The following is a 13,757-nucleotide window of genomic DNA, read 5'->3' as shown; positions in this document are numbered from 1 at the left end:
GACAGACTGATGGACAGACAGACAGAGACCTACCAGGGTCTGTTGGTATCTCAGAGCCTTCCTTTGCGATGCATCTGCAGCCATTGACACGCTGTCACTGACCCAAAAATAACCCCGATGGTGGCTTCAGCATTTCCACCCGCACACTCTCAGCTAAACAAACACACACGTCAAGAGTGCACACACTTTCTTACATATGCATTCTAACACACACACAGCAGTTCAGTGCACACACACACACTTGAGATTGACACTTGTTCAGATCCAATCTTGTCCAGTTGATCCAGAGGCGGTGTTCCCTCCACCTGTCCTGTAAGACAGTCAACAGAAAGACGTCTGTACAGAGACTCCTGGTAGTGATATGAGGCAGCGACAGACGCAGCGCTTTCCTTTATTAGAACAGCAGACACCTAATCACACACACAGCAGGGCTCACGTTAACGACACCGATACTGGCATACAAGCCTCTTGTCCCCGTGAGCAGGCCAGCTAGACCCATGGGCCATTAGATCTTTGTTTTTGGATGAGGTGTTTTTGTTTGGACAGGCAGGGGTGAGGGTGATGCCACCCCCCACGGGGCTGCCCCTGCAACGTGAGGTTAGGTGCACATTAACACCCCCGTCATCAGAACCCTCACATGCTCCAAGCCCTCATTCCCCCTGCTGTTTCACTATATCTCTTCCTTATCAGCAATCTGTAATGGACTTCCCTAGGCCAGATGTAGCAGTCACCATAATGCACATTGCCATCTATCCCTTCTGATATAATGGTTTTCAGTCTGGGTTGTAGGCGTGCATCTCAAAAGTCTAAAGTGGTTTTCACTCAATCGTGTTTACTGATCTGAAATCAGCTGTTTCCATTTCAGCCGGATGAGACAGCATGGCACATGGCCCGCCTAAAGAGAGCGAGAGAATGGCCCCAGACCCAAAAATCCCTTAACCCTTCTCTGCTTTGGAGACCACACGTCACCACATTACAACCTAATCTCACTGCATGGTGGTGGCCAGAGAGAAATGTGTCACTCCGACCACGGGCGAGTGTGTGATGTGTGTCAGGGAGAATGATTATGGACAGCTGGCTGAGGCACTACCTGATACACAGAGAACATTATCACTGTGGTGGTGGTCAGTGTGTGACTCATGAAGCATATCATACAGTCATGAAACAGTCCTTACTACAGGGTTATGTGAGTTATACTATACCAGTACACTGAGAGGGGGACTGGATGTACACTGTGATAAACAAACAGCAACAAGGAGAGATCAACATATAATATCATGCATAGTGTACATATGTACAGTGCTCTCACACACACACACACAACGCATGTCAACACAACTCATAGAAAGTCAATTCATAGTTAAAACAAAAGGCTGTTTATTTTCCTGAACATTTGGCAGTCTTTGTTTTAGACATAAATACAGTCATCTTCTCCCCCCCCCCCATCTCCAGCAGCTCCTTAGCTTATGTCAGTGAACCCCAGCCCTCAGTACTTCACTTTCAAGAGATAACCTACTTCACCACAAAATCTTTCTGAACATTTACAATAACAAAAAAATATGACTTTGTCACCACACCGGTTGTGTAGATGCTATATTGTACACATTAAGTTAGTTGAAACCAAACTAGAGGCTTCAAACCGAATGGAAAATGTCTAACAAACATCTGGCACTTTGAATTTGGGGTGAACTGTCCATAGAATTAGAATACTAATTTAACAGGATCTCTATGGAACTGTATTTATTTTTTTAAGATGAGCACTCCGTGCTGTCTCTGTGATTGGTTGGTCAACAGCTCAATTCATACTGTTCCTGTCATATCACTCTTCCCTACAACACTGTTAGAATCAAACACATTGCTACTCATTCTGAGAAACATCAATATTGCTGCTCATACACTTGAATGTGATGCATTGTCCTATGTAAATGATAAACCAAGTATTTTAAAGACAATACTTAACACATCTTTCACATTGCTATGGAATATTGCATATAAAATCTAAAAGTAAAATACTGTAGCTGCTTTAAAATCAATCCATAGATCTTTAAACACCAATGTACATCCATCTTGTGAACTGAAATCTTAAATGGTCAAGGAAACGTTGAGTGGATAACTTAGGTCTCAAGTTGACCAGAGATAACAAGCAGTTACATAGAATTCTAATATAATTCATTGGTGTAACATATAAATGTATCTAATTTAAATAAAATGTTGACATCTTTCATCACATCTAAGTAATAAGTCTGGTTACCAATGTAGTAACAACATTAATTAACCTACGTGCCTTAACTTGCCTACATTTTTTATTTAACTAGGCAAGTCAGTTAAGAACAAATTCTTATTTACAATGACGGCCTACCCCGGCCAAAACCGGATGACGCTGGGCCAAATGTGCGCTGCCCTATGGGACTCCCAATCACGTACGGATGTGATACAGCCTGGATTCTAACCAGGGACTGTAGTGACGCCTCTTGCACTGAGATGCAGTGCCTTAGACCGTAACCCCCTCATGGAGGTAGAGAGATGGGAGGGGGAGGACAGTTGTTTGTGAGAGAAATGGTCATGACTCCATTCTACTCAAATGGAATGCAGTACACTTGTTGCCTCAATAACACATCAAATCATTGCTAACAAACATGAAACTCCCAATATCATATCTACTTGTCCCAGTATCCTTTAGTGGAAGACTCAGATTACTAGGATGAGGGGAAAAAAACAGTAAGGTATTGAAATGCAGCTCCCTCCATGCTGCATCCTCAGCCAATAACTCTACACCACCACCTGTCTGTCCATCAGATGGACACAGATACATACCTTCATTTGGTCAGGGGGATTTCCTATTCTAATGCATATATTGTTATGCATTTTATAATAAACATTTTTTAATATAAAAAGGAGACAAGGGCTTTACAATTCTTACAAAAAAGAGCTTCAAAATGATTTGATACAAAATAAATGGATAAAAATAGATCTGCATACAAAATACATGTTTAAAAAAAGAATAATCTTCAAACCCAAAAGTTACTGTTTAGTAAGAAATTAAAAGCGATACATTTAAATATATTCTGGTGTGTTAGCGAGCTAAAATATTTTCCTAGAACATTTCAATCCCATTTCTAACTGGCACAGATTCACATATAGCAAGCCTAGCTGATAGGTAGGTACACACATCAGCTGCATACCAGTCATGTATACTTCATGCCCATTACCAAGCACATAGATTTACAACAACTTGTTCCATTTTCCTTTCCAAGAGTTTGTCTGTGAGAGGGAATTTGCACAGCAAATGTGAATGAATTAATCCTCTATGATTGTGTGTAACAGTATGTGTGTGTGTCAGTAGTGGGTGTGGTGCTGTAGGGGTGCAGAAATGTGTGCGTGTCAGTACTGAGGGTGGTACTTGGGGAACAGGTAGAGGTCTTTGCAGAGGGAGCTGGTGAATTCAGACATCTCCTTACAGCGATGGTGGGGGGTGCCAGGAGCATAGCCTTCTCTGTCTTTAATACGACCATTTACCTGAGGACAGAGGTTACAAAAGGTTACTAGCACTGAATTTGCTGATAACTACTTTATTGAGGGAAAATGTACTTACTATGACTGTGATATGTGGTGTGTGTGTGTTTACCTGCACCAGTATATCTGATAGGTGTGTGTCTCTGGCTCTGAAGCGGAGTGCTGAGTTGACCTCTTGGATGAACCAGGATCCTCTCTTGGTGTTCCTCATGGCTGCAGTGCCTAGTAGGGCCCAACAGACACTACATTACCTAGTAGGGCCCAACAGACACTACATTACCTAGTAGGGCCCAACAGACACTACATTACCTAGTAGGGCCCAACAGACACTACATTACCTAGTAGGGCCCAACAGACACTACATTACCTAGTAGGGCCCAACAGACACTACATTACCTAGTAGGGCCCAACAGACACTACATTACCTAGTAGGGCCCAACAGACACTACATTACCTAGTAGGCCCCAACACACACTACATTACCTAGTAGGGCCCAACACACACTACATTACCTAGTAGGGCCCAACACACACTACATTACCTAGTAGGGCCCAACACACACTACATTACCTAGTAGGGCACAACAGACACTACATTACCTAGTAGGGCCCAACAGACACTGCATTACCTAGTAGGGCCCAACACACACTACATTACCTAGTAGGGCCCAACAGACACTGCATTACCTAGTAGGGCCCAACACATGGGATAAACACATTTGTTTATTCCATGTGTAACTCTGTGTTGTTTGTGTTGCACTGCTTTGCTTTATCTTGGCCAGGTCGCAGTTGTAAATGAGAACTTTTTCTCAACTGGCCTACCTGGTTAAATAAAAAATAAATAAAAAAGACACTACATTACCTAGTAGGGCCCAACACATTACCTAGTAGGGCCCAACACATTACCTAGTAGGGCCCAACAGACACTACATTACCTAGTAGGGCCCAACAGACACTACATTACCTAGTAGGGACCAACACATTACCTAGTAGGGCCCAACAGACACTACATTACCTAGTAGGGACCAACACATTACCTAGTAGGGCCCAACAGACACTACATTACCTAGTAGGGACCAACACACACACACACACACACACACACACACACACACACACACACACACACACACACACACACACACACACAAAGAAACACACCACCAAATATTCCAACATTCACATCATAAACACACACACACACACCTTTGAGGGAGGCGAAGCCACAGATCATGTCGGAGCGCTGGGGCAGTTTGACTCTGAGCCTGCCTCTCTCCTCCGTCTGCCTGGTGTCTTCATCCCCCTCTCCCTCCCTCCCTGCATCCCTCTGTTCACAGCCAGGAGACTGGGTCCTCTCTGGCCCGTCTGACTGCTCCACCCCACAGTCCATCTCCTCTGGAGAGACAGAGAGAAGACGGGTTAGAAAGGGAAGGAGGGAGAGTGAGGGCAGAGAGATCGTGTGTGAGCTCACCTCCTCTGCAGGCCTGGATGAAGAACATCTTGGGTTTATTCTGCAGTAGAGGACAGTGGGCGTTGTCAAACGCCTCAAACACCCAGTCCAACTGAGAGAGAGACAGAGATTCAATTAATATGATTATTATCATCAGAAAGGGTTTCTCTCTCAACTGAATGAGGTCACACACACCTCCAGTAGCTGTCCGTCTGTGCCGTAGATAGCCCCCTCTACTCCATGGGACAGCAGACACACCACACAGCTGGATACGGTCTGGTGCTGCTGCCGTCTGCCAAACTGCTCAATGCACGCCCGCATGCCCTGTCATAGAGAGAGATCAATCAAGTATTTCACTATATTCTAATTACATAGCACTTTTAGAATTATTTTGGTACATTTTGTCACAAAGTGCAAGCGCCACTAGTTATACAGAGAGGAAGTGTAGAGCTGTAAATTCCCCCTTTGTTCTTGGCATTGTAAACACATGGTCATGGAAAGACCAATGCTACAAACAGCTGTCTCCACTAACTAGCACCATGACTCTAATAGCAACAGGTCTATGTGAAGATCAAGGCAAACAAATACCTGAGTTCCACAGATGGAAGCTAGTGGGGGATCCACCGATATAGTCCATGTTGGTTGAAGCACTGCTGTACCTTTGGCACCACTGTCTTACTGTCTGTGTGTGTGTGTGTGTGTGTGTGTGTGTGTGTGTGTGTTACCTGAGCTGTGAGGTCTCTCCGGACGGTGACTATGTAGTCCAGCTCAGTGAACACCTTCCTGAGGACCTCCTCGTCCACCTCCCCTCCCTTCCTGGAGTCCAGGTCAGGAGCAGCACAGGGGTCAAAGGAGACGTTACTGATCACCAAGGCCAGGCCACGAGGACTGGAAACCATACTGTAGGACTGAAGGGGAGAAAGAGAGGAGAGGAGAAAGAGGTGCAAAGGGAGGAAAGGAGGAGAAAAGAGTGAGGGACAAGAGACAAAAATGCAGCGTGAGAAAATGACATGGTTTACCTGAAGGAAAATAATGATGTGCTTACGTTGCTGCTGTTCTCGGCAGTGTTTGTTGTGGTTTCTGTCCCTGTACTTCAATGACAGTTTTACACCCCAGTGGAGCTCAGTGATGAATCATCCCCAACCTGAGCAGGTTTACAGAGACTTCAACACATGGGCTGGGGGAATTCTCCCTGTCTCTCTTTCCTGTCAAACTGACTGTGGTCTAGACAAACACTGTCTTCTACGGACCAGTGGGGCTCCCCTGGTACTGTCTAAACTCTGTCTATACTGCAGAAGTCTAATATCTGTCTGTTTAGAGTGTAGACACTTCAACAGCTGTTACAGGTTGAGGTGGATGAATAGGAAGATCTGCTCTGCAGCTCCCTAGAAATACCTTGGGGGACAATGCAGCTAAACAGCAGCTGGAAACACATTCTGGACACAGGAAGTACATGCATGTGTTTGTTGCAAAGGTGCATGTTGCAGTGGCTGCTGCCTTGAAACTAACTGCCCTAGGGGATTGCATAAAGTTCCATTGTAACAGTTGTATTTGCAGTGACAAATATGAGAACCAAAAATATACAGCAGTTAACAACGTTAATTGTCTCAGGTAAGAGATACCAGACAGACTGTGTTGTACCTGTTGGCAGTGACATGGTACAGACAGGTGATTTACTGGTTTGTATTAACAGTGAGTGTTGTACCTGTTGGCAGTGACATGGTACAGACAGGTGATTTACTGGTTTGTATTAACAGTGAGTGTTGTACCTGTTGGCAGTGACATGGTACAGACAGGTGATTTACTGGTTTGTATTAACAGTGAGCGTTGTACCTGTTGGCAGTGTTTTAGGTAGAAGTCTGGTGTACAGGGAAGAACAGGGCTGGTGATGGGACTGTCTGCATCCAGACACATCTCCATTGACTCTGAAACACATATTAGGATGACATTACACCCTGCATGCATTTCATTCCATAAATTACACCAGTGGAGACAAACAATTACAATAATGCCCATCAGAGCAGGGTTCCATTCAAGGTCATGTTTCTGCCTTGAAAGGGAAGCTGTTAGCAACATATAATGGTGTTGTAACAACCTTTGTACTACAGCTATGTGAGCAAGTCACACGGGCGTGGTGCCTGCAGGTGGCGAGACTGGCTGGGCAGTGGCACTCCACACCAAGGCTACAGCACACTGCTTCCACACTGATCAAATTATACAACTGGACTCAATGGGGACATTTTCATTTACACAGTTTTATTGGATTTATTAAAAATAGCTTTTTTATAAAAGACTGAGTTACAAGCCAACAAACAGAATGATTACATTTTTCCCAAACAACCACACAAATAACCCCTCCCATGATCTCCTAGGAAACGTGCAAATATTGTCAATGAAACAGTTGTAAAACTGTGATCTTGAATGCACCCAGCTCAGATGACTGCTCTACTCACCTTGTGTTCTGGTTCTCTTGGCTGGAACCATCCCCTCCTGGGTGGGCAGTGGGAGGGGAGAGTCCACATATCTCTGAAAGACAAAGGAAATTGAGAATTTAACCATGTTTTACCTTCGACGTCAATACAATCTGAACATTTATAGCAAAACCAGTTCATTCCTGATTTTTTTCCTCGTCTGCAGTGTGAATACCAAAACATCCAGAGGAGGCTTGGGTTGGGAGTGATGGCTGACTCTCACCTCTCTCCCAATCTACATCTCTCCTTCTCTTTTCTTATTCCCCTCTTTCTCCCCATCCCCCTCTTTCTTCCTGTTACAGCAGTCTGTAGCTTGGGTTGGGAGTGTTGGTGTCACTTCTTTCTCTAGTGACTGTCTGGGGCCTCTGGGGGGGGACAGTCTGTAGTAGGGTTGAATGGCAGGAACCCGGTTTCCGAGATTTACTGTCCAAAACCACTCCTCTTTCCCAGGATAAATAACTGTGAGAAACCGGTAAATTATAATAAATGATTTATATGAACAGCATGGAGTGAAATGGAACTGTTAAAATGATACGCGATGTCTAAATCTGGCTTCTCTACGGCCGCTGCATGATGAATCAACGCTCAGGGTGGGGACAGACAGCCCATCTCAGTATGGAGCGCAATTCACAATGCATGTAGGAGGACCTACTGTATTGGTATTTTATTAGGATCCCCATTAGCTGTTGCAAAAGCAGCAGCTACTCTTCCTGTATCATCTCATCATGGTAACGTGTTTTCTTGTGACAGGTGGGCATACATTGACTGCAGCATAGCCTATGCTACAGTAATATAAAGACAGAATGATCTGGCTTTCAGGGGCCACCTTGTTTTTCTTTCATTGTAAAGAGTTTTAAAAACAGCCTTTCACTCGAATAGCATTGCTTTAAATCAGTGCACACACTATCTCCATCAACTCCATTCAAATTGCATCCAAAATAGATAATCCTGTTCTAAATTGACATATATAGATGTTCTAGCCTACCTCTTTCAGGTAATACATTATTAGCCTTATATTTAGCTAATTAATGACGGGTTATGCATAATAAACATCTAACTTATAGCCTGTGTCTCTTGTACAATACGCAAGCGCCTGTGCTCCGCTGGCCACGCCTTAGAGCTAAGGAGCGTTTTCTGAGTCCCACGCAGAAAAAGCTAGACTAGACAATCTTTTTAGCATTTCTTACACCAATAGACTATTCGAAGAGGGATGCAATATATTTTTTGCTGAATGTTAAATACAGCAGCCAACAGAACTCACGGGTAGTTTGAAAGAACAGTGAATGCGTGCAATGGCGGAAGGCTATAGCAGTTATTTATTCAGACCCATAACCATTATATCTTCATGAAGAGAAGTGAAAGCCTTCTGCATCTAATTCTAGCAATATATTTGTTTTATTCACCTTTATTTAACCAGGTAGGCTAGTTGAGAACAAGTTCTCATTTACGACTGCGACCTGGCCAAGAATAAAGCAAAGCAGTTTGACACATACAACAACACAGAGTTACACATGGAATAAACAAACATACAGTCAATAATACAGTAGAAAAAAATCTATATACAGTGTGTGCATTTTAAGTAAGCATTTCACTGTAATACCTGTTGTATTCGGCACACGTGGCAAATAAACTTTGATTTGATTTGCAAATGAGGTAAGATAAGAGAGGTAAGGCAATAAACAGGCCATGGTGGCGAAGTAATTACAATATACCAATTAAACACTGGAGTGATTGATGTGCAGAAGATGAATGTGCAAGTAGAGATACTGGGGTGCAAAGGAGCAAGATAAATAAATAAATACAGTATGGGGATGAGGTAGTTGGATGGGCTATATTACAGATGGGCTATGTACAGGTGCAGTGATCTGTGAGCTGCTCTGACAGCTGGTGCTTAATGTTAGTGAGGGAGATATGAGTCTCCAGCTTCAGTGATTTTTGCAGTTTGTTCCAGTCATTGGCAGCAGAGAACTGGAAGGAAAGGCTGCCAAAGGAGGAATTGGCTTTGGGGGTGATTAGTGAGATATACCTTCTGGAGCACGTGTTACGGGTAGGTGCTGCTATGTTGACCAGTGAGCTGAGATAAGGCGGGGCTTTACCTAGCAGAGACTAGTAGATGACTTGGAGCCAGTGGGTTTGGCGACGAGTATGAAGCGAGGGCCAGCCAACAAGAGCGTACAGGTCGCAGTGGTGGGTAGTATATGGGGCTTTGGTGACAAAACGGATGGCACTGTGATAGACTGCATCCAATTTGTTGAGTAGAGTGTTGGAGGCTATTTTGTAAATGACATCGCCGAGGTCGAGGATCGGTAGGATGGTCAGTTTTACGAGGGTATGTTTGGCAGCATGAGTGAAGGATGCTTTGTTGCGGAATAGGAAGCTGATTCTAGAATTAATTTTGGATTGGAGATCCTTAATGTGAGTCTGGAAGGAGAGTTTACAGTCTAACCAGACACCTAGGTATTTGTAGTTGTCCACATATTCTAAGTCAGAACCGTCCAGAGTAGTGATGCTGGACGGACGGGCAGCGATTGGTTGAAGAGCAAGCATTTAGTTTTACTTGCATTTAAGAGCAGTTGGAGGCAACGGAAGGAGAGTTGTATGGCATTGAAGCTCGTCTGGAGGTTAGTTAACACAGTGTCCAAAGAAGGGCCAGAAGTATACAGAATCTATGTAGAGGTGGATCAGAGAATCACCAGCAGCAAGAGCGACATCATTGATGTATACAGAGAAGAGTCGGCCCGAGAATTGAACCCTGTGGCACCCCCATAGAGACTGTCAGAGGTCCAGACAACAGGCCCTCCGATTTGACACACTGAACTCTATCAGAGAAGTAGTTGGTGAACCAGGCGAGGTAGTCATTTGAGAAACCAAGGCTGTTTAGTCTGCCGATAAGAATTTGGTGATTGACAGAGTCAAAAGCCTTGGCCAGGTCGATGAATACAGCTGCACAGTAATGTGTCTTATCGATGGCGGTTATGATATCGTTTAGGACCTAGAGCATGGCTGAGGTGTACCCATGACCAGCTCTGAAACCAGATTGCATAGCGGAGAAGGTACGGTGGGATTCAAAATGGTCGGTAATCTGTTTGTTAGCTTGGCTTTCAAAGACCTTAGAAAGGCAAGGTAGGATAGATTTAGGTCTGTAGCAGTTTGGGTCTAGAGTGTCACCCCCTTTGAAGAGGGGGATGATCGTGGCAGCTTTCCAATCTTTGGGAATTTCAGATGATACGAAAGAAGTTGAACAGGCTAGTAATAGGGGTTGCAACAATTGCGGCAGATCATTTTAGAAAGAGAGGGTCCAGATTGTCTAGCCCGGCTGATTTGCAGCTCTTTCAGAACATCAGCTATCTGGATTTGGGTAAAGGAGAAATGGGGAGGCTTGGGCGAGTTGCTGTGGGGGGTGCCGGGCAGTTGACCGGGGTAGGGGTAGCCAGGTGGAAAGCATGGCCAACCGTAGAAAAATTCTTATTGAAATTCTCAATTATAGTGGATTTATCAGTGGTAACAGTGTTTCCTAGCCTCAGTGCAGTGGGCAACTGGGAGGGGGTGCTCTTATTCTCCATGGACATTATATTTGCCTGTGTATATTGGTTCCTAACTTCCCTGAAAAGTTGCATATCACGGGGGCTATATATTATTCAAGGATGTCATTAGAATGATGAGGGAGATTGGAAAATATTTAATGTAACTGTTGAAAGCAAGGAAGGAATAAAGCAACAATAGAGGGAGAAAGAGGAGAAAGGCTAATAACATCAGGGGAAATATTATGAAAAAGGTATATATGCGTCAGCCTACTATTTATACAAATAGTCCCTATTACATTTCAAAATTAAAATAAATTCTCTAGCCTATATTTGTAACTTTGTAGGCTGCATGTGCTGCACCAGAACCGCGTGTTCTCTTCTGCTTTATCATGGTTTGAACGATGTACGTAATACCAGTCCATATAATACAGTACAGTAATACAGTTCACACTCAAAAAGATTAGCCTACTGGAGCTTGTTTCATTTATTTACCCAAGAGAGCATATAGCTAGCTACATCTATGGGGTTTTATGCTTCTCTGTCGTGCATAATGTGCAGTAGCCTATATCCTATAGATAATAGCACAATTATTTGGACTTTTTGGTGTCATTAAATGTCTTTAATGTAAGGCTCATAAAATGTATCGGACTCAGGTAGCATTAGGTTTGAATTTTCATTACATATTTATATGCTTTATAATGCTTTTGAATGACACTTCCAGTTTTGGCGGGAAATACAGGGTTACACGGGAGAAAAGTTGTTTTATTCTTGGGATGGAACATTTGTAAAATACCAGGAAAATATTCTTACTTAGTCTGTAGCTTGGGCTAGGTGTTGAGTAGCGCTCACCTCTTTCTCTTCATCCCCCTCTTCCTCACTGTCTTTGACTGGGGGTCTTTGTGAATGGGGCGTAGCGGTCTGAAGCTTGGATTGGGTATTTTGTGGAACTCACCCCCTCAGCCCTGTCTTTCGCCCTAGCTGTCTGGGGACACTGTGAGTAAGGGGTGCAGTTTGAGGCTTGGGTTGGTTGTGGCACTCACCCCTCTCTCTCCATGTCTACCCTCTCCCTTTCTATCTTTGTCCTTCTGCTCGTCTGTCAGGATCAACATCTGATTATTGTGCTGTGTGTGGTGTGGCACCCAGTGCCCACTCACCTGTCTCTCTCCGTCCCTCTCTGGTGACTCTGTGAGCAGGGTACATAGGTGCTGCTGCTCTGTGTCTCTCAGTGCTGAGCAGAAGCTGCTGAAGGCTCTGGGACCACGCTTGGGGAGCAGGGACAGCAGACGCCAGCTCCGCTTGTGGGAGGTCGGCTCCGCCTGGGGAACAACGGATATCACCAGATTAGAAAAAATAGAACGTGAAAGACATGGTAATCTACACAAGGGTTTCCGAAACTGGGTCCTGCCCCCCCAGGTGCACATTTAGTTTTTTGCCATAGCACTACACGATTCAAATAACCAACTCATCATCAAGCTTAGAATATTTCAATCAGCTGTGTAGTGCTTGGGGCAGAAAATAAACATGCACAGGGAGCAAGAACGAGTTTCAAGGACCAAGTATGGGGAACCCTGATCTACACTAACATTCACATTTGATTACATGATTGAAGTTAATGACATAAATCAACAATAAGACATTTGGGCCATGAATGCGTGCTTCTACACCTGCATTGCTTGCTGTTTGGGGTTTTAGGCTGGGTTTCTGTACAGCACTTTGAGATATCAGCTGATGTAAGGGCTATATAAATACATTTGATTTGATTCGATTTTTTGGAAGTTGATAAGTGTCATAAGTCACCTGACCTGGTAGTATCGAGCTACACAATTGAACACAACATACCAGGATGCCTTCTGCCATGCTGTCGGTGAGAATGTCGTCTGTCTGCAGCGACTGAATGAACAGCTCGTCCACCACCATCTCTTTGCAGAGAGTCACAGCGTATTTCCGAAGCCCCCTTTTGTCTCGTTCCAGCATACCGCATTCCCCCAACATTCTGCTTCGAGACAAGACACAGGAAAACGCTTCATTTACTGTCAACTTCCATTCTTCTTGCAAAACCGTAGCGCGGTATATAGGCCTAGCTTCTCAACAACGTGTTAACGTTACTCATTGGCATTGTATCTAGCTATTATAATAGCTCAATTTACCTTGTTTTCTAAGTCGGAGTGGTAAGGATGCTGAATGCGTCTTTCTGTAAGATAACTAACATTATACTAGTTAGCTAGCTGTCTGGATGAATACGAGAAAGTAATTGGTAGTTATCTCCTATTCTTTCCAAAGTCCGGTAACACTCAGCAGCAGATACTTACAATGACTGTCAGGTAACGTTAGCCAGCTGTCTCCAGCTAACGCGTTAGCTAGCTAATAATTAATGTGTGAAGGAAAAGTTGACATCACCTTGACGTCCGAACAATACTAAATTGTAAATTGTATTGCATAAAAACAGGTAGCTATGCTAAGAAATTTGTTCACAATGTAAGCAAGTGTCAATCAGTATCGTTGCATTTTTCAAAACAATGTACATTTAACTTTAGATATGCAACAGCTAACGTTACATCGGCATGCTAACGTTGGGATGTTATTTTTTGTGTGGATTTCAAACATTCAGAACACTTTCAATGCGTTCATCTGCTCCCAACCCTATCTGTCCTGAAACTAGATAGCCAATTTAGCTAACTGTATTTGAAATTATTTCGCACAAATGAACAATATAACTTACCCACGTAAACCAACTTCCGCGCCTCTGCAATGTGTGAAAATGGTAGCGGGAGTGGTCTAAATTCATTGTGTTGGATTATAG

The 13,757-nt window shown here is 43.8% G+C and overlaps 1 protein-coding gene across 5 annotated transcripts; it reads right to left on the bottom strand.

The window, feature by feature from the left end:
• Positions 1-1,353: 1,353 nt before the first annotated feature.
• casp2 (caspase 2, apoptosis-related cysteine peptidase) lies at positions 1,354-13,757 on the bottom strand. 5 transcript variants are annotated; one of them, XM_071396656.1, is made up of 11 exons: positions 13,681-13,757; positions 12,797-12,950; positions 12,112-12,273; positions 7,416-7,488; positions 6,796-6,887; positions 5,688-5,870; positions 5,158-5,286; positions 4,984-5,074; positions 4,719-4,907; positions 3,626-3,735; positions 1,354-3,516 (listed from the first exon to the last, which is right to left on the bottom strand). In XM_071396656.1, exons 1-11 carry the CDS (start codon positions 13,740-13,742, stop codon positions 3,382-3,384), a joined length of 1,380 nt encoding a protein of 459 aa, XP_071252757.1. In that variant the 5' UTR covers positions 13,743-13,757; the 3' UTR covers positions 1,354-3,381. The 5 variants fall into 5 exon arrangements, with proteins under 5 accessions (XP_071252757.1, XP_071252759.1, XP_071252758.1 ...); XM_071396658.1 differs by having other exon boundaries at positions 12,797-12,953; positions 13,677-13,748; XM_071396657.1 differs by having other exon boundaries at positions 13,677-13,732.

The sequence above is a fragment of the Salvelinus alpinus genome, chromosome 4 (assembly GCF_045679555.1).
Source record: "Salvelinus alpinus chromosome 4, SLU_Salpinus.1, whole genome shotgun sequence".
Taxonomy (NCBI): Eukaryota; Metazoa; Chordata; class Actinopteri; order Salmoniformes; family Salmonidae; genus Salvelinus; species Salvelinus alpinus.
Note: the sequence above shows the minus strand (reverse complement) of the source record. Positions and strands in the feature narration are given on the sequence as shown.

Excerpts from the sequence above, each read along its gene's own strand:
- casp2 (XM_071396656.1), bottom strand. The coding sequence starts at position 13,742 with ATGAATTTAGACCACTCCCGCTACCATTTTCACACATTGCAGAGGCGC. Across the intron at positions 5,287-5,687 it reads GGAGAGACCTCACAGCTCAG|GGCATGCGGGCGTGCATTGA; the intron begins GTAACACACACA and ends TCTCTATGACAG. Across the intron at positions 4,908-4,983 it reads CATCCAGGCCTGCAGAGGAG|AGGAGATGGACTGTGGGGTG; the intron begins GTGAGCTCACAC and ends CTGTCTCTCCAG.